The sequence below is a fragment of the Taudactylus pleione genome, unplaced genomic scaffold (genome assembly GCF_031769625.1).
Source record: "Taudactylus pleione unplaced genomic scaffold, aTauple2 ptg001619l, whole genome shotgun sequence".
Lineage (NCBI taxonomy): Eukaryota > Metazoa > Chordata > Amphibia > Anura > Myobatrachidae > Taudactylus > Taudactylus pleione.
The window spans coordinates 485,971-509,479 of record NW_028286016.1 but is presented as its reverse complement, the minus strand read 5'-3'; the positions used below and the strand labels follow the sequence as shown (position 1 = coordinate 509,479).

General features: G+C 45.9%; 1 protein-coding gene across 1 annotated transcript; it reads right to left on the bottom strand.

Annotated features, from left to right (window-relative positions):
- Nucleotides 1-215: 215 nt before the first annotated feature.
- LOC148442100 (uncharacterized) lies at nucleotides 216-23,102 on the bottom strand. Its single transcript, XM_088464231.1, has 7 exons — nucleotides 23,029-23,102; nucleotides 21,938-21,979; nucleotides 21,674-21,762; nucleotides 21,315-21,582; nucleotides 20,328-20,627; nucleotides 19,871-20,148; nucleotides 216-310 (listed from the first exon to the last, which is right to left on the bottom strand). The coding sequence occupies exons 1-7, from the start codon at nucleotides 23,100-23,102 to the stop codon at nucleotides 216-218; spliced, it is 1,146 nt and encodes a 381-aa protein (XP_088320357.1).
- Between the last annotated feature and the right edge of the window lie 407 nt (nucleotides 23,103-23,509).

The following is a 23,509-nucleotide window of genomic DNA, read 5'->3' as shown; positions in this document are numbered from 1 at the left end:
CGTCAAAAACTGAATCTACCTTGACCATTACTTTAGAGATTTCCCATGGTTCTAGAGTTGTTCTTTCTCTCCTTGATTCAGGGGCAACCAAAAATTTAATCACCGCCGAACTTGTCCATAGATTTCGGATTCCCGTCTCCTCTCTCGACCATACCATCACCCTATCTGCAGTGGATGGCACCCAGATTATCAACGGAGTCGTCTCTCTACATACTCTACCTGTGCCAGTTCGTGTCGGGGCTCTTCACACAGAAACTATCCAATTCTTGGTAATTCCAAAAGCCTCCCATGAAGTCATCCTTGGATATCCCTGGTTGCACAAGCATTCTCCCAATATTGACTGGGGTACCATGCAAATCTTGTCCTGGGGAGAAACTTGTCGAGCATCCTGCCTTCCTCAAATCAAGCCCATCAAAGAAATTCACACTGCAACCACTACTCCAATTCCCTGCCAGTAGCGCTCCTTCTCTGACGTCTTCTGCAAAACCGGGGCCGATATTCTGCCTCCTCATCGGGAGTGGGCTTGTCCCATTGAGTTGATCCCTGGCAAAACTCCTCCACGTGGTCGTACTTACCCAAACTCCCTGCCTGAGACCAAGGCCATGTCAGCATACATCCAGGAGAACCTGCAAAAAGGGTTCATTCGACCATCCTCCTCACCGGCAGGGGTGGGATTCTTTTTTGTATCAAGAAGGATGGAGGTCTGTGCCCTTGCATCGATTACAGGGGCTTAAACGACATAACTGTCAAAAAACGCTACCTGATAATCCCTCATTACCGAACTTTTCGATCGAGTAAAAGGTGCTACTATTTTTACCAAACTGGATTTAAGAGGGGCCTATAATCTCATTAGGATACGAGCCGGAGATGAGTGGAAAACAGCATTCAATACCCGGGACGGTAATTTTGAATATCTTGTAATGCCCTTTGGCCTCTGTAACGCCCCTGCTGGTTTTCAGAACTTCGTGAATGAGATCTTCCAGGACTTACTATATATTTCTGTAGTGGTTTACCTAGATGATATTCTGATATTCACCTCCAATATTAACAAACATTGGTCCCAAGTCAAGGAAGTGCTAACTCATTTACGAAAGAACCACCTGTACTGTAAAGCTGAAAAATGTGTGTTCTAAGTTTCCTTGGTTCCCTTTCTAGGTTACATCATCTCAGGTTCTGGGCTTGAAATGGATCCCCAGAAAGTACAGGCAATCTTGGACTGGTCTCATCTGAATTCTTTGAAGGCGGTACAAAGATTTCTAGGCTTCGCTAACTATTATCGAAGATTCATCAAAGGATTCTCCACCCTCATGGCACCCATTTCCGCTCTGACTTGCAAGGGGGCAAACCCATCTCAGTGGCCTCCCGAGGCCGAAACCGCCTTTCAACTTTTAAAACAAGCCTTCATTTCCGCTCCTGTACTGAGACAACCTAACATTAATTACTGATTTTTTCTAGAAGTGGATGCCTCTTCCAAAGCAGTAGGGGCAGTACTATCCCAGAAACTTGAGGATAACAAGTTTCATCCTTGCGGGTTCTTCTCAAAGAAATTTTCCCTAGCGGAAAGGAATTATTCCATTGGAGAGCAGGAATTGTTGGCTGTGAAGTTAGCCTTTGAAGAGTGGCATTATCTTCTCAAAGGTGCTACGTTTCCCATCACCGTTTATACGGATCATTGGAACTTCCTATATTTAAAGAATATCCAGTGCCTCAGTTCTCGTCTGGCCCGGTGGGCAATATTCTTCTCCCATTTCAATTTTTCTTTGACTTTTTGCCCAGGCTCACTGATTCAAAAAGCAGATGCTCTCTCTCATTCTCTCTCCTCTGATGCATCTTCCGAAGGTCATAAGGAGACTCCAGTTCTGGACTCCAGAGTATTTGCTGTCACTCGCATTCAACCACCTCCTAGGAAAACCTTTGTGACCTCATATATGCGCAAACAGCTTTCGAAGTGGGCTCATACTTCTCATTTTGCCGGACACCCGGGCATACGCAAGACTTTGGAATTCCTGCAACATTCATATTGGTGGCCTGCTATGAAATCTGAAATTGAAGCTTTTATCTCCTCCTGTCCACAGTGTGCTCAGCATAAATCATCCAGACAGGCTCCTGCTGGCACATTGCTACCCCTGTCAATACCAACCCATCCTTGGACACACCTATCCATGGACTTTGTAACGGACCTACCCATTTCCAATGGGTTTACCACCATCTGGGTTGTGGTGGATAGTTTCTCCAAAATGGTTCATTACGTTCCCCTCAAGAAAATGCCATCTGCTCCAGAGTTGGCCCAGCTGTACATCGACAATATCTTCCATCTCCATGGACTCCCAATTGAAATTGTCTCCAATAGAGGGGTGCAGTTTGTAGCAAGATTTTGGAGAGATCTGTGTTCTGTCTTCCAAATTAAACTAAAATTTTCAACAGCTTATCTCCCTCAGTCTAATGGATCTACAGAGAGGGTCAATCAGGACCTCGAGACCTTTCTGCGAATCCATATGTCTTCATTACAAGACAACTGGGCAGACACTCTGCCCTGTGCTGAATTTGCCCATAACAGCTCTTATCATTCTTCTACGGGGCAAACCGCATTTTTTTTAGTTTTTGGTCTGCATCACAGAGTACCAGAGGTTCAAGAATTGCCAGTCTTCGATGTACCAGCGGTAACCTCCACACTACAGAAATTCTCTCAGATTTGGACTCAGGTTCATTCCGCCTTACAAAAAGCCTCTGGGCCTGATTCAGAGCTGGACACTCTGACCAGAGCGCTCGCTCTGAATCAGGGCCCTCCTACCTAAAAATGGAGTGGTCTCTTGGACGCTCGCATAGCTGTGGGTTACCACCCACAGCTTATGCGAGCGTCCATGATGATGGTCGCGATAGTCAAGACTATCGCGAGCATCGGGCTTGCGACGAGAACCTGCGGTAGGGTCTCGCTGCCGCAAGCCCAGGAGTGCTTTTGGCTCTATCAGAGCCAAAAGCACTCCCACTGACATCACTAGTGATGTCAGTTGGGCCGGTTCCAGATGGAAGGCGTTCCAATCGGAACGCCTCCATCTGGACAGCAACGCCCCCGGCATGCTCACCAAAGGGGGCGTGCTGTCAATCACCATCGACAGCATGCCCCCTTTGGTGCGAGACCCATAGCTTGGCTGTCGCTATGTGGGTCTCGCACATGCGCACGACGGAGCTCCCTCCGTCGTGCGCATGTGCATTAGGGCACCATCGGCCCGCTTGCGAGCGGGTCTGAATTAGGCCCTCTGTTCGATATCAATTAGCACCTGACAAAAAAGGAGAGTGGTACCCAACCTAAAAACGGGTGATTTAATGTGGCTGTCTACTCGTAATCTTCGCCTTAAAGTCCCATCCATGAAGTTTGCTCCCCGTTTCATCTGTCCATTTACCATCACTCAAGTGATCAATCCAGTGGCCTACAAATTGAAACTCCCATCCTATCTCAAAATACCAAACTCCTTCCATATCTCCCTGCTGAAACCTCTCATCCTGAATCGCTTTCGCAAAGTCCTGCCACGCTCTCCCAAAGTCCTAACTGAGAGGGGTGTAGAGTTTGAGGTCAAACAAATCCTGGACTCTCGTTTTCATTATGGTCAGCTTCAATATTTGCTGGATTGGAAAGGTTATGGTCCTGAAGAGCATTGTTGGGTGAAAGCTGAGGATGTCCATGCTCCTCGCCTGGTGCTTGTCACAATTGGTGTCTGCGAGTTACCTGTCTCAGGTGGTGATCGGGTTTCAACGGAGGCCGGCATGACTGGAATCACAGATAATGTAGATAGCTCTATTTACAAGACTTGTGTAGCAGTGAAAACTGCCTTTGATGATAAATGACAGAAACTGGAGGGACCGGACTGGAACCAGCAGGAAGACTTGTTGAATTGAACTGATGAGCTAAGAACTTGACTCTGGACTTGAACAATGTGGACTGAACTGATGAGCTTGGAACTTGACTCTGGACTGGAACAATGTGGACTGAACTGATGAGCTTGGAACTTGACTCTGGACTAGAACAACGTGGATAGAACTGATGAGCTTGGAACTTGACTCTGGACTGGAATGTGACAATGGCTGAAGGGAAGTCAGGTAATGCTGAGATGAGGACTAAACAGGGTAATCTGGAATTTCTATGACAAAGGCTGGAACTCAGGTGCAGGCTGGATTGGATAATAGGGAATAACAGGTTTCAGGAAGGAATGGGTAGGTTTGGGAATTTTAGGTTCAGGGAGGGAGTAGGTAGGTAAAAAGGGCAGGATTTGATCCACAGCAGGAAGCAAGGCAGGGTGACAGGATGCAGGTTTACAGAGTGCCAGGGACCAACCAGGAGTAGGACTAGCAGCAGAGCACAGGCCAGGTATTGCTGTAACAGGACGACTGGATGCCAGGTATTACTGTAGCAGGTTTTCGGGATGCACCTTGGGTTGCTGTCAGCAGATTTACTGGATTGCCAGGTTTAGCTGTAGCAGGTTTTCTGGAAGCACCGGGGGTTGCTGCCAGCAGATTTACTGGATTGCCAGGTACAGCTGTAACAGGTTTTCTGGATTGCACCAGGGGTTGCTGTAGCAAGTTTCAGGGATATACTTGAATGCAGAAACATCATGAACCATACACCACGGGAAGACGAGATGTTCAGGCCCAGAATGCTATCAGGAGAGGATATATATACCATGGGTCTGGCAGCAATTGGTGGATATGGACAGGTGGTCTGGTAGTAGCATTCTGAGTGGTGGAAGGCACAACATGCAAAGGGAGTATTCATCTCTGCAGCTCTGAGAATCAGAACCGCACCTGTGATTCCAATCAGGGCTAGCAGTGCTCACAGACAGAGAAGAGACCAAGTACAATAATCAGAGCAAATCCTCCAGGCAAATTACACACACAGATCCATGGGGGAGCTGACAGGGGTAAGTCCCAAGGCAAAAAGGTGACAACTAGACAGGGTCATGACAGTGCTTAAGTTTCATTCTGAAAATCTTGGTAAACCCAAGAAGTGTCCAGAGGCCACCCCTATAGGAGGGGGTACTGTCACGATCAGGGCTGACAGCCTGCCGAGATCGTGGTCCTTACCACTCCGGGCACTCTGGCATGGAGTCTCCAGCGGGGGTGCAAGGACCTGAAGAGCAGCGCTGGGTACTGTGAGCCTCCGCTGACTAAGGGCTTCCATCTGGAGGAAGGTGAGAGAGGTTGAGTCTGACAGTGCTTCTGTACACTGACCACTGGGCGCGGCCATCTTGGATTAGGGTCACATGTTGATTTGGGCCAATCAGGTAACAGCCTGGGCTAGGGAGGCTAACAGCCAATCCTGCACTACCTGAGGGTACTAAAGGGCTTTCAAGAGGCTCCTTAGTTGCCAGTGCAACATCTATCACAGCGTATGCTGTGAGCTAGTTCTCTGTGCTCCCTTGCTCCTTAAGTGTCAGTGCTCCAGGGTGTTCCTGCAGATTCCCCTCTCAGCCTTGGTGCGGTTCTGCTCCTGTTACTACCTGTCTCCTGACACCGGCTACCCCGTTGTTTACCAAGCCAACCCCGGTTCTCCGAGTGCCGCCAGTGTCTCCCAGCCTGTCTCACCCCTTTATGTAAACCATTCCTTCATGAGTCATACCCCCCTAAGGCCGGCTGCTTTCAAGTACCTGCAAACGAACCCTCACTCGCCATCCGACTCCACTCCGGGTCCAGGTGCACGCCAAGCCATGACAAAGACACTCCAATAACATGACCATAAGATGGACAATCTCTGAGTGTGCACGAAGACAAACCCATAACACGACCACAAGATGGACCATCTCCGAGTGTGCACTAAGATATATCCCTAAACATGACTATAAGACAGACAATCTCTGAGTTTGCACTAAGACACCTCCCATAACATGACCATAAGATTGACCATCTCTGAGTGTGTAATAAGACACCTCCCATAACACAACCATAAGATGGACCATCTCCGAGTTTTGTAATAAGACACTCCCATAGCACAACCATAAGACGGACCATCCTTGAGTGTGCACTAACACACTTTTTTATTTATTTTTATTTATTAACAGTTTTTTTATAAAGCGCAACATATTCCGATGTGCTTTACAATTGTAAACATTAATAGAACAAAACTGGGTAATAACAGACAGATATATAGGTAGAAAGGCCTGATTGCAAGCTTACAGTACAATCTATAGGGAAATAGGTATTGATACACAAGGATAGGTGCTATATATTGCATTTTGGTCCAGCCAGAATGCAGAGTTTCTTGGTGGGCTGCATGATTCAAACACACAGGAATGTTGGCCAAATATCAGGAGGATGTGAAAGAAAGACAATGTGTGAGGTTATGTGTGGACTGTGAGAGGGGATGTAATAAGACATCCAAGCTATGAAGGTTATGTGGTCAGTTCTGTAATCTGATAAGCTTGCCTGAAGAGGTGAGTTTTCTGGGAACACTTGAAGGATAGGAGACTAGAGGAAAATCTTATTGTGCATGGTAAGGCATTCCATAGAGTGGGTGCAGCCCGAAGAAAGTCCTGCAACCATGAATGGGAGCAAGTAATGCGTGGGGATGAGAGATGCAGATATTGTGCTGAGCGGAACAGTCGGGTTGGGAGATATTTTGAGATGAGTGAAGAGATGCATGTTGGTGTGGTTTGGTTAATAGCCTTATGTGTAAGTAAAAGTAATTTGTATTGAATACGGTAGAAAACCAGCAACCAATGGAGGGACTGACAGAGTGGGGCAGCAGACGATGAATGTTTGGCAAGGAAAATAAGCCTCGCAGCTGCATTCATAATGGATTGTAATGGCAATAGCCTGTTTTTGAGAAGACCAGTAAGGAGGCTTTTGCAATAGTCAATGCGGGAAATAATAAGTGCATGGATTAGAGTTTTAGCAGTGTCTTGTTTGAGATATGGTCGAATTTCGGATATGTTTTTTAGATGTATGTAACATGGTATTGAGACAGATTGAATGTGGGAAACAAAGGACAGTACAGAATCTAAGATTACACCAAGGCAGCGAGCTTGCGGGGAAGGGTGAATTGTCGAGTTATCAACAAAGATTGAGAGATCAGGTTGGTAACTGTTATTGGCCGGTGGAAATATAATTAATTCTGTTTTAGAAATATTAAGTTTCAGGTGGCGAGATGACATCCAAGATGAAATGGCAGAAATACATTCAGTGACACGGACCAATACAGATGGTGATAAATATGGGGAAGGTAGGTAGATTTGAGTATCATCCGCATACAGATGGTACTGAAATCCAAAAGAGCGGATTAGTTTGCCAAGAGAGGTGGTATAGATTGAGAATAACAAAGATCTAAGACAGAGCCTTGCAGTACTCCAACTGATAGAGGTAGCAAAGAGGAGGCAGAATCAGAAAAATGAACAGTAAAAGAGCGACTAATTAGGTAGGAAGAGGACCAAAAAAGAGCTCTGTCCTTAAGACCTATGGATTGCAGTGTTTGCATGAGAATAGAGTTGTCAACAGTGTCAAAAGCAGCAGAGAGATATAGAAGAATTAGGAGTGAGTAATGGCCTTTAGCCTTGGCAGTAACCAGATCATTTACTACCATGGTCCACAGAGACAGCCCTGCCATAACACGACCATAAGATGGACCATCTCTGAGTGTGCACTAAGACACTCCCGTAACATGACCATTAGACGGACCATATTAGAGTGTGCGCTAAGACCCCTCCCATAACACAACCATAAGACGGACCATCTCCAAGTGTGCACTAAGATATCTCCCATAACACGACCATAAGACGGACCATCTCCAAGTGTGCACTAAGACGCTCCCGTAACATGACCATAACATGGACCATCTCCGAGTGTGCACTAAGACACCTCCTATAACACGACTATAAGACAGATCATCTCCGAGTGTGCACTAAGACACCTCCTATAACACGACTATAAGACGGACCATCTCCGAGTGTGCACTAAGACACTCCCGAAACAAGACTATAACATGGACCATCCCTTAGTGTGCACTAAGACACTCCCGTAACATGACCATAAGACGGACCATCTCTGAGTGTGCACTAAGACACTTCCATAACATGACCATAAAACGGACCATCTCCAATTGTGCACTGAGATTCCTCCCATAACACAACCATAAGATGGACCATATTCGAGTGTGCGCTAACACTCCCGAGACATGACTATAAGATGGACCATCTCCGAGTGTGCACTAAGACACCTCAAATAACGCGACCATAAGACGGATCATCTCCGAGTGTGCAGTAAGACACCTCCCATAACATGACCATAAGATGGACCATCTCCGAGTGTGCACTAAGACACCTCCCATAACACGACCATAACATGGACCATCTCCGAGTGTGCAGTAAGACACTCCCATAACACAACCATAAGATGGACCATCTCCGAGTGTGCACTAAGACACTCCCGTAACATGACCATAAGATGGACCATCTCCGAGTGTCAACTAAGACACCCCCATAACACGACCATAAGATGGACCATCTCCGAGTGTGCACTAAGACCCGTCCCATAACATGACCATAAGATGGACCATCTCCGAGTGTGCACTAAGACCCCTCCCATAACATAACCATAAGATGGACCATGTCCGAGTGTGCACTAAGACACCTCCCATAACACGACCATAAAATGGACCATCTCCGAGTGTGCAGTAAGACACTCCCATAACACGACCATAAGATGGACCATCTCTTAGTGTGCACTAAGACACTCCCGTAACATAACCATAAGACGGACCTGTCGAAGCCGGATAATTGGCTGAGACACGATCGGTTTAAAATTAAATCTGCAAGACGCCATTTTGCGAATGGCAATGAGACGCCATTTTGCAACTGGTCGCCCAGCGCCATTTTAGTGAATCTCGCCCATTATAAGTACATACGTTGATGCTATTATATAGCGTAGTGCGATTCCCACACAATAGAAAGAAGTTAAAAGTCCTCACCACATAAATACAGTCAATAAAACATATAAAATGATTATCCCTGCAAAACACGTACCATGGTGTACTCCACAAACATGTAGTCGCACAATGCTAACTAGCATCTTTTCAAGACCATCACGACCATCGGGCTTGTGATGAGACCCTTGTGGTATGGTCTCGTGGCCGCAAACCCCAGAGAGCTTTTGGCTCTAATAGAGCTGGAAGCTCTCCCTCTGACATCACTGGTGATGTCAGTGGGGCCGCCCCCAAATGGCAGGCATTCCTTCGGGAATGCCTCCGTTTGGCCAGCCACCCCCCCTGCCCGCCTACCAAATGGGGCGAGCTGTCAATCACCATCGACAGCTCACCCCCTTTGGTGCAAGACCCAGAGCAACGGAGCACCCGTTGCTATCCGGGTCTCACGCATGCGCATGATGGAGCTGGCTCTGTTGTGCACATGCCCAGTGGGCAAACATCGACCCAGTTGCGAGCGTTCAGCGCTTGCGACCAGGTCTGAATCAGGCCCTTAGTCTCTTCCTCAAAGCCCAATTGTGTTATACACACAGAGGAAACAGAGCAGGCTTTCCGTAATCTTAAAGATAGTCTGACAAGAGCTCCTGCATTGGGAATACCTGATTATGAAAAACCTTTTGATTTGTATTGTACGGAAGCTGATGGTTGTGCTGCAGGTGTCCTCACACAAAAACATGGTGATGCCAGTAGGCCCGTAGCATACTACAGTGCACAATTGGACACTGTTGCAAGATCACTCCCAACGTGTTTGAGAAGTGTAGCAGGCACTGCTCTATTGGTCAGTAAGAGTGAGGATGTGGTACTAGGCCATGATATGATTGTCTATACTCCCCCTGCTGTATCTGCTTTGCTAAACTCTGCCCAAACCAGACATGTCTCCTCAGCTAGGTTCTCAAAATGGGAACTAGTCTTAATAGCACCTGCAAACATCACCATCAAAAGGTGCAGTACGTTAAACCCAGCTACGTATTTACCATATGTGCAACATGATGCACAAAGGGTGGAGAGAGGTGAGTCGCTGGTGAAAGGTGAGTTCTGCAGGTATATTGATTCACATGATTGTATGGAACATCTGAATCAAACCTTTACTGCAAGACCTGACATACGGGATACACCTTTAGAAAATGTAGAGGTGACATTTTACATGGATGGGAGTTGTCATAGACAAACTGAAACTGGAGAGTTATGTACAGGTTATGCTGTGGTAAATGACGAGGTCGTTATAGATGCCGAACCTTTAGGCCCACCACACTCGGCCCAAGTGGCAGAACTGGTGGCACTAAAGAGAGCATGTGAATTAGCGGAGGGTATATCTGCTAATATCTACACCGACTCTAAGTACGCCTTCAGGGTAGTACACAATTTCAGTGCTCTATGGCATCAGAAAAAATTTATAACAGCATCAGGCACACCAATTGCACATTCCAGACATACAGTATAAAAGGCCTATTAACAGCAATCCAATTGCCTAAAACAGTGGTGGTAATTAAATGTAAAGCCCATACATGTGAGGATTATCCGGTGTCACTGGGCAACAACAGGGCAGACAAAGCTGCAAAATGGGCAGCAGGGTTAAAAATGAATGTACCAACTGAACAAATGATGACTTTTCAAACGATTGATATGCTGAAATTAATTGAGATGCAATATTTGTGTTCCTTTCAGGAAAAGGCAGTCTGGAAGTCCAAGGGAAGTGGGCAAGAGTCTTCTGGACTCTGGAGGGATGGACAAGGTAAGCCAGTGGCTCCCAAGGTGTACTACCCAAGCCTGGCTGAGGCAGCGCATGGTCTGACTCATTTGGGAAAGCAAGGTATGTGCAAATTGGTGAGAGCATATTGGTGCGCACCAGGTTTTTCTTCTCAAGCAGAGAAGAGAGCAATGTCCTGTCTGATCTGCTTGAGGAAAAACATTGGGAAAACGATCCCTACTGAACCATCCCACATTTCTCCGACTGACGGACCTTTCCAGGTGATACAAATTGATTTCATCCAATTACCACCCTGCAGGAATCTCAAGTATGTATTGGTGTGCACTGATGTGTTTTCTGATTGGGTTGAGGCATATCCAGCTGCCACTAATACTGCTGCGTTTACTGCTAAGAAAATAGTACAGGAGTTTGTATGCAGATACGGTATTCCTAAAATCATCGAGAGTGACAGGGGTACTCATTTCACAGGTGATGTTTTCCAAAATATGTGTAAGCTGATGGGTATTAATAGTCGACTTTACACCCCCTACCGACCGCAAGCCAGCGCCAAGGTGGAGAGGATGAACGGAATTATTAAAAACAAATTAAGTAAAATCATGTCGGAAACTGGACTAGGTTGGCCAGAAGCACTACCTCTTGTCCTTCATAGTATCAGGACAACTCCTAGGCCCCCTCTTAATCTGTCCCCCTTTGAAATACTGTTTGGTAGACAACCTGACTTGATTATAAGTCCGCAGGAAGATTTGAAAGGTAACAACGAGGTAACTGTAAGGTATCTTATTTCAATGAGTAAACAGTTAAAACAGCAATAGCAGAAACAGAAATTGTTGTCACATGATATGCATGAAACAAACTGTCATGATGTTGAACCTGGAGAATATGCTATGATCAGAAATGTCTTGCATTCAGGTTGTTTGACAGATCGGTGGGAAAGGTCCGTATCAAGTGTTATTGACGAGTACCACATCTTTGAAGGTGGCGGAGAGAGAAACCTGGATCCATTCCACTCACTGTAAGAAGGTCAACCAACCGGTAGAGAAACAAGGCAGAGACAAGGCAGATAACGTGGACCTGTCGATCAAGAGCTTGTTCCGGGAGAGTTAAAAGGTTGCAGTGAGTTATCTAAGCTAAATAAATTTGCAGATCCTTGCAACGGTTCATTTTGCTCATTTTGAACCTGCTGTGTTCATTTTTATATTCTCTTCCAGAGTTTCCATCATCCTGGTTTGTTTGGGGATCTCTGGTTTCTGTGACGGGGGACCGATAGAGGAGATGGGAGCTAATGGCAGTATTGATGGAGTGGAGTTGAGAGGAGGAGTGCTATGCCAATCAGAGGAGTGTCTAACCAATCTTAGTACTGTAATTGTTAAGAGATCTGCTATTTTGGATACTCGGAGACAGTGTGAAGGTCTATCGTCTGAGGATTATTGTATGTGTGAGTTCTGTGGGACTGTAGTCAACGAGAGATGCATTCGACAATGTCAACCTAAGTATAACCAGTATTGGGGTGGGTATCCTTTAGAGGATTATCACACCATGGTGGGCAAAATTTTGAACCAAACTGACTGTTGGGTGTGCTCTCACATGCCCCAAGGACAACATAATGTAGGATTAGTGCAATTCCCATTAAATATCTCTGAAATTTTAGAATTGCAAAAAGGGAAGACACTGGATGGAAAATTTCTTAATACCAAACCACCCCATTTTAAACATCACCAGTACCAGGCAGACAAAACACTTTTATGTTTAAACATCACCAACTCCAATGAACCAGGAAGTTGGGAGGTGACCTGGAATAACCAGACGATGACCTTCTCACAAAGAGCTGACCGTGAGCCTATGAATTATGAATGGTTACGCAAAATTAGGTCAGGTGGAAGACACTTCCAGTATAAATATACACTGAGTAACACCAAAGAAATGATTGGTAGAATATCAGAAGGGTACTGTGCTAAGGTTATACAACCAGAAACATGTATTTGCCAGATGGGAGAACCTGAGATAGGATCATTTGTGAGGGAAATGTGTTGGATGATCATGATGCATTCTATTCCTTATGTTCTCCCCGATTATATATATTTTATATGTGGAAGGAAAGCGTATAAGTGGCTCTCTCCTAGTTCTGAAGGTTTTTGTTACCTGGGAAGAGTAGTCCAAGAGGTTATGACCCTCACACATGGTGAAATGCTTGGTATTCATAAAAACACACCATCACCATATCTTCACACACAGTATGAACACAGAGACAAAATAAATATGATACCTGGTGATGTGCATAAAGCCACACCGTTAATTGGTGAGACAACTGGCTTTCAAGTTTTGGTAGCATTGGATCCCACCTGGATCGCTCAGGGTACACTAAATTTTAGATATATCCAAGACCTTGCTAAATTAATAGATAATATCAACGAGATGTATGATGACACATTCAGGTACACAGGTAGGGATTTGCAAGCGTATAAGAAAGAACTGGTGCAACACAGACTAGTGTTAAATTATTTAACAGCTGTCACTGGGGGGTATTGCGTAACTTTGGCCGCCCAAATTGGAGTAAAGTGTTGCACTTACATTACAAATGATACCAGCGACCCCAAGGAGGTGATAGACCGGAAGATGGATGAAATTCTGCAGCTAAAATGGGAATTTCGAAAGAACCATAATGCTTCAGTGGCTGAAGTATAGGAGAAGGTAGAGGAATTGGTTTCATGGTTGAACCCAGTGAAATGGTTCTAAGGTCTAGAAGAGTGGGTCCAGGAAACGATTGAGAGTATAGGTAAAATCTTGATCCTCATACTGGTTGTCATCATAGTAATTGGCTTATGTGTCAGGTGTGTTCCTACTGTGTTGAAATGTGGAAAATGTAAAGATAAGGTGAATCAAAGGAGTGATATTATGATGGTGGTCAGTAGTAACAATATGAATACTGAGGTAAATGTAGGACTGCATTACAACCCTGAACTAGAAGGTACCATCGTATAATGTATAAGATTTAGACATGCATAAAATGTGTTATTAAAATGTTATTTTAAAACATCTTAAATAATGTAAGTCCCTATTCGCCCCTCAAGACTTTCTTTATAGGATTGGTGCATCTCCACATCTTTCCCATGATCTTCCAAAATCCATGGTGTGCGTATAAGGGTAGTTTTATGTCCCCTCCTAGAGACACATTATTGATGGTTTAAGAACCACCTTGTGCCGTCCCATAATATAATATTAAATAATATGTCATAATGTAAGCCTAAATTAATTTTAAAATTAGAGTATGATAGCATGTTGTTTGCTATCAAAGGGCGGACTGTCGAAGCCGGATAATTGGCTGAGACAGGATCGGTTTAAAATTAAATCTGCAAGACGCCATTTTGCGACTGGTCGCCCAGTGCCATTTTAGTGAATCTCGCCCATTATAAGTACATACGGCGATGCTATTATATAGCGTCGTGCGATTCCCACGCAATAGAAAGAAGTTAAAAGTCCTCACCACATAAATACAGACAGTCACTAAAACATATTAAATGATTATCCCTGCAAAACACCTATCATGGTGCACTCCACAAACACGTAGTCGCACAGCGCTAACTAGCGTCTTTTCTCAATTCCCCAATACTTACACACTGCACACTTACATAAAAGGTTCCCTAGCTTTAAAGTGTAATATTCAAGGTTTATTCAGTAATAATTAATGTTGTGAAATAAAGGTTATTTGATATCTAAGGTTTAGTACATGGTAAGCAGACCGTGTTTGGTGTTGTACTGATCCACTGTGTCTCTACAGATTTCCGGTATCATCGGTGAGAAGATCGCAAAATGTGTCTGCAAACTATGGACTATAGAGAGTTAAAACATTAAAATGTACTCTGTAATGTTATCAGCTAAGATTAGATTGCCGCGGGAAAAACGATACAAAGGGCTGTTGGAGGCTGTTTTGTGTCCATTCGAACTGACCTATGAACTATCCTGTAACAGAAGCACCTTAAAGTAGAACCAATGGAATCATGCCAAACTTGTCCATTGTATTGCCTATCCCTGTAAAGAGTATATATGTGGGCTCTCTGAACTCAGACCTCAGTCTTCTTGCTGTGCTGTTGACGGAGGTTTCTATGCTGATGCCGGTATCTGGGTCCAGAGCGTGTGCGTATGTAACAATTGTACCTTGGGTCTGTATGATTTATTTGCACTAATTGTCTTTAGATCACAGCGTGTAACCATCTGTTTTTCAAATTGAATAATAACTTTTTGTGCTTTGAAACCACACTCAAAGTCTGAAAGCATTTATTTCCTGTGCGACTCATTACGCTAAATAGCAACAATTATTAGAAGGTTTAGACAGGATTGCATAGAGGTTTTAAATAGGTATCCATAGAACATACTCGAGTGTGCACTAAGACACTCCCATAACACAACCATAAGACGGGCCATCTCTGAGTGTGCACTAAGACACCTCCCATAACACGACCATACAACGGACCATCTCCAAGTGTGCACTAAGACACCTCCCATAACACGACCATAAGAAGGACCATCTCCAAGTGTGCACTAAGACCCCTCCCATAGCACGACTATAAGATAGACCCTCTCCGAGTGTGCACTAAGACACCTGCCATAACACGACCATAAGATGTACAATCTCCGAGTGTGCACTAAGACACCTCCCATAACACAACCATAAGATGGACCATCTCTGAGTGTGCACTAAGTCACATCCATAACACGACCATAAGATGGATCATCTCCAAGTGTGCACTAAGACACCTCCCATAACACGACCATAAGATGGCCCATCTCTGAGTGTGCTCTAAAACACTTCCATAACACGACCATAAGACGGACCATCTCCAAGTGTGCACTAAGACACTTCCATAACACGACTATAAGATGGACCATCTCCAAGTGTGCACCAAGACACCTCCCATAACACGACCATAAGATGGACCATCTCCAAGTGTGCACTAAGACACCTCCCATAACATGACCATAAGATGGACCATCTCTGAGTGTGCACGAAGACCCCTCCCATAGCACAACTATAAGACAGACCATCTCCGAGTGTGCACTAAGACTGTCAGTGTACGTACCAAAACCACCCAATTCTGCTCGTCCATTTCTGTCCCTGTCCTGACCGTCAGAATGGGTATGTAATGCCGGCTGTCAGAATGCCTCCTTTCAAAATACTGAGAGTGGCATCTCGATCATCGGTATTCCTACAGGGGTCCCTCCTACTCCCTCTAACCTTGTAGCCTAAACCTCCCGAGCCCGCAAACTAACCCTCCCTGTTAGTGCCTAAATCTAAGTCTCCCCCTTAGTGCCCATCCCTAACCCCCCCCAGTGGTGCCTAACCCTAACCCCCCATAAAGCCTAATGCTTACTCTGCTACACTGACTAAAAATAACACTCCCCCCCCCTCCCCGTGGCTAACAGCTAAGGCGCCTCGGAATTACCTCGTGTAAGAATATGTTATTCTGGATTCCGACATCGGTATTAAGATAGGCGTCAGTGTTTCCTATCCTGTGTTGAGCTTCCCCCATCGGGCATTGGACTGGCGGCATCTCGGCCACCGGTCTGCCTACTACATCCCCCGACCCCCTAGTCATAAACAGTCGCACGGCAGTGATATGACTGAAAAAATAGTAGATGGGACAGAGCAATGTTCAGCAGATTTCTAGAGAGGTCAGTGATGTAATAATCTGCAGTATATATCAATATGTATATGTGAGGAGGTACATGGGACAGAAGAATGTTCTGTAGATTTTTAGAGAGGTCAGTGATGTAGTAATCTGCAGTATATATCACTTTGTATATATGAGGAGGTAGATGTAACAGAGCAATGCTCTGCAGATCACTAGAGGTCAGTACTGTAATAATCTGCAGAATATATCACTATGTATGTGTCAGGGGTAGATGTAACACAGCAATGCTCTGCAGATCTCTAGAGATCAGTACTGTAATAATCTGCAGAATATATCTATATGTATATGTCAGGAGGTAGATGTAACACAGCAATGCTCTGCAGATCACTAGAGGTCAGTACTGTAATAATCTGCAGAATACAGTATATCACTATGTATATATCAGGGGTAGATGTAACAGAGCAATGCTCTGCAGATCACTAGAGGTCAGTAATGTAATAATCTGCAGAATCTATTACTAAGTGCCATATTTTAGTAGCCGCTATAAGCCATTGGCTTATTGTCAGGATTTAGACATATTGCGCAATCCTCTTAGCCGCGACTTTTCGTGGGTGCGAATTCTCCATACGTAGCATCTGTGGCGCAAAAAAAAGCACTGACTATGTGACAAGTTGTGCAAAACCCCTATTTTTATATAAAAATATTGGGACTTGGTCCAGAACCACTGGGACACCCTCCTTAATGACTATTTAGGCTAAAAGTATTTTTTAATTAGCTTCATTTGGCCAATAATTACATGTATTTTTTGGGTGACAAAGTAAATAGTGTTGAAAATTGGGTTTAAAGTACTGTAGTGGGACAGGTATATGGGGGGGCAGTATAAATGGGACAGGTATATGGGGGTGCAGTATAAATGGGACTGGTATATGGGGGTGCAGTATAAATGTTACAGGTAATAAAAATATAGTGGTCATTCACATCAGCTTAATGATATAGTACAGGTGCTTGTAAAGGGCGGGGTTTATTCTGAATCCCAGCACACTGCAGCAATACCAGCAAAAATACTTGAACCCTACATAATAATAGAAATTCAGAGGTATTAGTTACATACATTTGCAAATATATGATTAAGCGCCGGGCCAGCGTCAAGGCTCCTCTATACCGGCATCCCTAAATGAAACAGGTATATGCATGTGCTGTATGGATGGGACAGGTATTTATGGGTTCTGTGTGGATGGGTCAGGTATATGGGGGTGCTGTAGGGATGGGACAGGTATATGCAGGTGCTGTACGGATGGGACAGGTATATGGGGATGCTGTATGGATGGGATATGTATATGGGGGTGCTGTAGGGATGGGACAGGTATATGGGGTTGCTGTAGGGATGGGACAGGTATATGGGGGTGCTGTATAGATGGGACAGGTATATGGGGGTGCTGTAGGGATGGGACAGGTATATGGGGATGCTGTATAGATGGGATATGTATATGGGGGTGCTGTATGGATGGGACAGGTATATGGGGGTGCTGTATGGATGGGACAGGTATATGGGGATGCTGTATGGATGGGATATGTATATGGGGGTGCTGTATGGATGGGACAGGTATATGGGGTTGCTGTAGGGATGGGACAGGTATATGGGGGTGCTGTATAGATGGGACAGGTATATGGGGGTGCTGTATAGATGGGACAGGTATATGGGGGTGCTGTATGGATGGGACAGGTATATGGGGGCGCTGTATGGAGGGGACAGGTATAACGGGTTGCTGTTTGGATGGGACAGGTATATGGGGGTGCTGAATGGATGGGACAGGTATATGGGGGTGCTGTAGGGATGGGACAGGTATATGGGGGAGCTGTAGGGATGGGACAGGTATTTATGGGTTCTGTATGGATGGGACAGGTATATGTGGGTGCTGTATGGATGGGACAGGTATATGTGGGGGCTGTATGAAGGGGACAGGTATATGGGGGTGCTGTATGGAGGGGACAGGTATAACAGGGTGCTGTATAAATGGGGCAGGTATAAGCAGGTGCTGTATGGATGGGACAGGTATATGGGGGTGCTGTATAAATGGGACAGGAATATGGGGGTGCTGTATGGAGGGGACAGGTATAATGGGGTGCTGTATGGATGGGACAGGTATATGGGGTGCTGTATGGATGGGACAGGTATATGTGGGTGCTGCATAAATGGGACAGGTATTTATGGTTTTTGTATGGAGGGGACAGGTACAACAGGGTGCTGTATGGATGGGACAGGTATATGGGGGTGCTGTATGGATGGGACAGGTATATGGGGGTGTTGTATGGATGGGACAGGAATATACTGGTGCTGTATGGATGGGACAGGTATATGTGGGTGCTGTATAAATGGGCCAGGTATTTATGGGTTCTGTGTGGATGGGACAGGTATATGCAGGTGCTGTAGGGATGGGACAGGTATATGCAGGTGCTGTATGGATGGGACAGGTATATGGGGTTGCTGTATGGATGGGACAGGTATTTATGGATCTGTATGGATGGGACAGGTATATGGGGGTGCTGTATGGATGGGACAGGTATATGGGGGTGCTGTATAAATGGGACAGGAATATGGGGGTGCTGTATGGAGGGTACAGGTATATGGGTGTGCTGTATGGATGGCATCGGTATATGGGGGTGCTGTATGGATGGGACAGGTATATGCGGGTGCTTTATAAATGGGACAGGTATATGCGGGTGCTGTATGGATGGGACAGGTATATGGGGTACTGTAGGGATGGGACAGGTATATGGGGGTGCTGTATGGATGGGACAGGTATATGGGGGTGCTGTATGGATGGGGTAGGTATATGTGGGTGCTGTATGGATGGGACAGGTATATGCAAGTGCTGTATGGATGGGACAGGTATATGGGGTGCTGTTTGGATGGGACAGGTATATGGGGGTGCTGTATGGATGGTACAGGTATATGTGTGTGCTGTATGGATGGGACAGGTATATGGGGGTGTTGTATGGATGGGACAGGTATAAGGGGTGCTGTATGGAGGGGACAGGTATAACAGGGTGCTGTATGGATGGGACAGGTATATGGGGGTGCTGTATGGATGGGACAGGTATATGTGGGTGCTGTATAAATGGGACAGGGATTTATGGGTTCTGTATGGAGGTGAGAGGTATAACGAGGTGCTGTATGGATGGGACAGGTATATGGGGGTGCTGTATGGATGGGGTAGATATATGCGGGTGCTTTACGGATGGGACAGGTATATGCGGGTGCTGTATGGATGCAACAGGTATATGGGGTGCTGTATGGATGGGACAGGTATATGCGTGTGCTGCATGGATGGGACAGGTATTTGGGGGTGCTGTATGGATGGGGTAGGTTTATGCAGGTGCAGTATGGATGGGACAGGTACATGCGGGTGCTGTATGGATGGGACAGGTATATGGGGTGCTGTATGGATGGGACAGGTATATGGGGGTGCTGAATGGATGGGACAGGTATATGCGTGTGCTGTATAGATGGGACAGGTATATGGGAGTGCTGTATGGATGGGACAGGTATATGGGGTGCTGTATAGATGGTACAGGCATAAGGGGGTGCTGTATGTATGGGACAGGTATATGGAGGTGCAGTATGGATGGGACAGGTATATGGGGGTGCTGTATAAATGGGACAGATATATGCGGGTGCTGTATGGATTGGACAGGTATATGGGGGTGCTGTATGGATGGGACATGTAAATGTGGGTGCTGTATGGATGGGACCGGTATATGGGGGTGCTGTATGGAGGGGACAGGCATAATGGGGTGCTGTATGGATGGGACAGGTATATGGGGGTGCTGTATGGATGGGACAGGTATATGTGGGTGCTGTAAAAATGGGACAGCTATTTATGGGTTCTGTGTGGATGGGACAGGAATATGGTGGTGCTGTATGGATGGGTCAGGTATATGGGGGTACTATATAGATGGGACAGGTATATGGGGGTGCTGTATAGATGGGACAGGTATATGGGGTGCTGTATGGATGGGACAGGCATATGGGGGTGCTGTATGGATGGGACAGGTATATGGAGGTGCTTTATGGATGGGACAGGTATATGGCAGTGCTGTATAAATGGGACAGGTATATGGGGGTGCTGTATAAATGGGACAGGTATATGCGGGTGCTGTATGGATGGGACAGGTATATGGAGGTGCTGTATGGATGGGACATGTATATGTGGGTGCTGTATGGATGGGACAGGAATATGGCGGTGCTGTATGGAGGGGACAGGTATAAAGGGCTGCTGTATGGATGGGACAGGTATATGGGGGTGCTGTATGGATGGGACAGGTATATGTGGGTGCTGTATAAATGGGACAGCTATTTATGGGTTCTGTGTGGATGGGACAGGAATATGGTGGTGCTGTATGGATGGGAGAGGTATATGGGGGTGCTGTATCGATGGGACAGGTATATGGTGGTGCTGTATGGATGGGACAGGTATATGTTGGAGCTCTGTGAATGGGACAGGTATTTATGGGTTCTGTGTGGATGGGACAGGTATATGGGGGTGCTGTACTGATGGGACAGGTATATGGGGGAGCTGTAGGGATGGGACAGGTATTTATTTGTTCTGTATGGATGGGACAGGTGTAACGGGGTGCTGTATGGATGGGACTTGTATATGTGGGTGCTGTATGGATGGACAGGTATATGGGGGTGCTGTATGGAGGGGACAGGTATAACGGGGTGCTGTATGGATGGGACAGGTATATGCGTGTGCTGTATGGATGGGACAGGTATATGCGGATGCTGTATGGATGAGACAGGTATATCGGGTGCTGTATGGATGGGGCAGGTATATGGGGGTGCTGTATGATTGGGACAGGTATATGTGTGTGCTGTATAGATGGGACAGGTATATGGGGGTGCTGAATGGATGGGACAGGTATATGCGTTTGCTGTATAGATGGGACAGGTATATGGGAGTGCAGTATGGATGGGACAGGTATATGGGGTGCATTATATATGGTACAGGCATATGGGGGTGCTGTATGGATGGGACAGGTATATGGAGGTGCTGTATGGATGGGACAGGTATATGGGGGTGCAGTATAAATGGGACAGGTATATGCGGGTGCTGTATGGATTGGACAGGTATATGAGGGTGCTGTATGGATGGGACATGTATATGTGGGTGCTGTATGGATGGGACAGTTATATGGGGGTGCTGTATGGAGGGGACAGGTGTAATGGGGTGCTGTATGGAGGGGACAGGTATATGGGGGTGCTGTATGGATGGGACAGGTATATGTGGGTGCTGTATAAATGGGACAGCAATTTATGGGTTCTGTGTGGATGGGACAGGAATATGGTGGTGCTGTATGGATGGGACAGGTATATGCAGGTGCTGTATGGATAGGACAGGTATATGGGGTGCTGTATGGATGGGACAGGTATATGTTGGTGCTGTATGAATGGGACAGGTATTTATGGGTTCTGTGTGGATGGGACAGGTATATGGGGGTGCTTTAGTGTTGGGACAGGTATATGGGGGAGCTGTAGGGATGGGACAGGTATTTATGGGTTCTGTATGGATGGGACAGGTGAAAGGGGGTGCAGTATGGATGGGACAGGTATATGTGGGTGCTGTATGGATGGGACCGGTATATGGGGGTACTGTATGGAGGGGACAGGTATAAAGGGTGCTGTATGGATGGGACAGGTATATGCGTGTGCTGTATAAATGGGACAGGTATTTGGGGGTGCTGTATGGATGGGACAGGTTTAACGGGGTGCTGTATGGATGGGACAGGTATATGGGGGTGTTGTATGGATGGGACAGGTATAACGGGGTGCTGTATGGATGGGAAAGGTATATGGGGTGCTGTATGGATGGTACATGTATATGTGGGTGCTGTATAAATGGGACAGGTTTATGGGGGTGCTATATGGAGGGGACAGGTATAAAGGGGTGCTGTATGGATGGGACAGGTATATGGGGGTGCTGTATGGATGGGACAGGTATATGTGGGTGCTGTATAAATGGGACAGGTATTTATGGGTTCTGTATGGATGGTACATGTATATGGGGGTGCTATATGGATGGGACAGGTATAAGGGGGTGCTGTATGGATGGTACAGGTATATGGGGGTGCTGTATGGATGGAACGTGGAAGACCTCACCTCAACCTTTTGGCATTGACTTTCGGACCGACTAAAAGATTATCTGGTCACCCGTAAGCTCCCTTCTAACCTAAATGACATGATTTCGCTCTGTAACAAGATCGACCTATGCTTCAGAGAACGTCAGGCTGAAAAGCATCAATCTGACAGGTAAAGGTCATCTACCAGTCCAGCCCCACCTCCTATGGACGAAGAGCCTATGTAGTTGAACCATACCCATCTCTCCAAAGAGGAACGTCAGAGAAGGATATTAAAAAACCTCTGCCTATACTGTGGAGATTCGGGTCACCTGGTGGCCTCCTGTTCCCGCAAGTCGGGAAACGCCCATTCCTAACTGACACTGGGGACAGCAAGTTAGGAGTAATGAGTCCGTCCTCAAATAATAAAGATTTCATCATAACTTTAGCTATAGAGATCAAGCCAAAATCTGCCTTTGTTACTGCTCTACTAGATTCTGGAGCAGCCGGCAATTTTATAACCTCCAGCTTAGTGGACAAACTACAGATTTCTTGTTCAGCCCTCCTTCATGTGATTTCCTTGACTGCCATAAATGGTCGGCCTCTGTCGTCACCAAAGAGACTCATCCAGTACTAGTCCGTATCGTTGCACTCCATTCTGAGTCTTTAAAGTTCTTACCTGAGGCATCTCAAGACATCATTTTAGGACTACCCTGGTTATGCCTGCACAATCCTAGGATAGACTGGTGCTCTATGCAAATTCTTTCATGGGGAGCTAACTGTCAGAAATCCTGTCTTCCCAAGATACGACCTGTAAGGAAAACAGCTTCATTAATATCTCCAGCTAATCCTAAGTAATACCAGATGTTCACTGATGTTTTTTCAAATCAACTGTGAATGTTTTACCTCTTCACAGAGAATGGGATTGTCCAATCGATCTGTTGCCTGACAAGATGCCACCTCGTGGTCGCACCTATCCTCTATCCTTGCCTGAGACCAAAGCTATGTCCGAATACATCCAGGACAACCTAGCGAAAGGATTTATTTGTCCCTACACCTCTCCTGACGGAGCTGGGTTCTTTTTCGTTGGCAAGA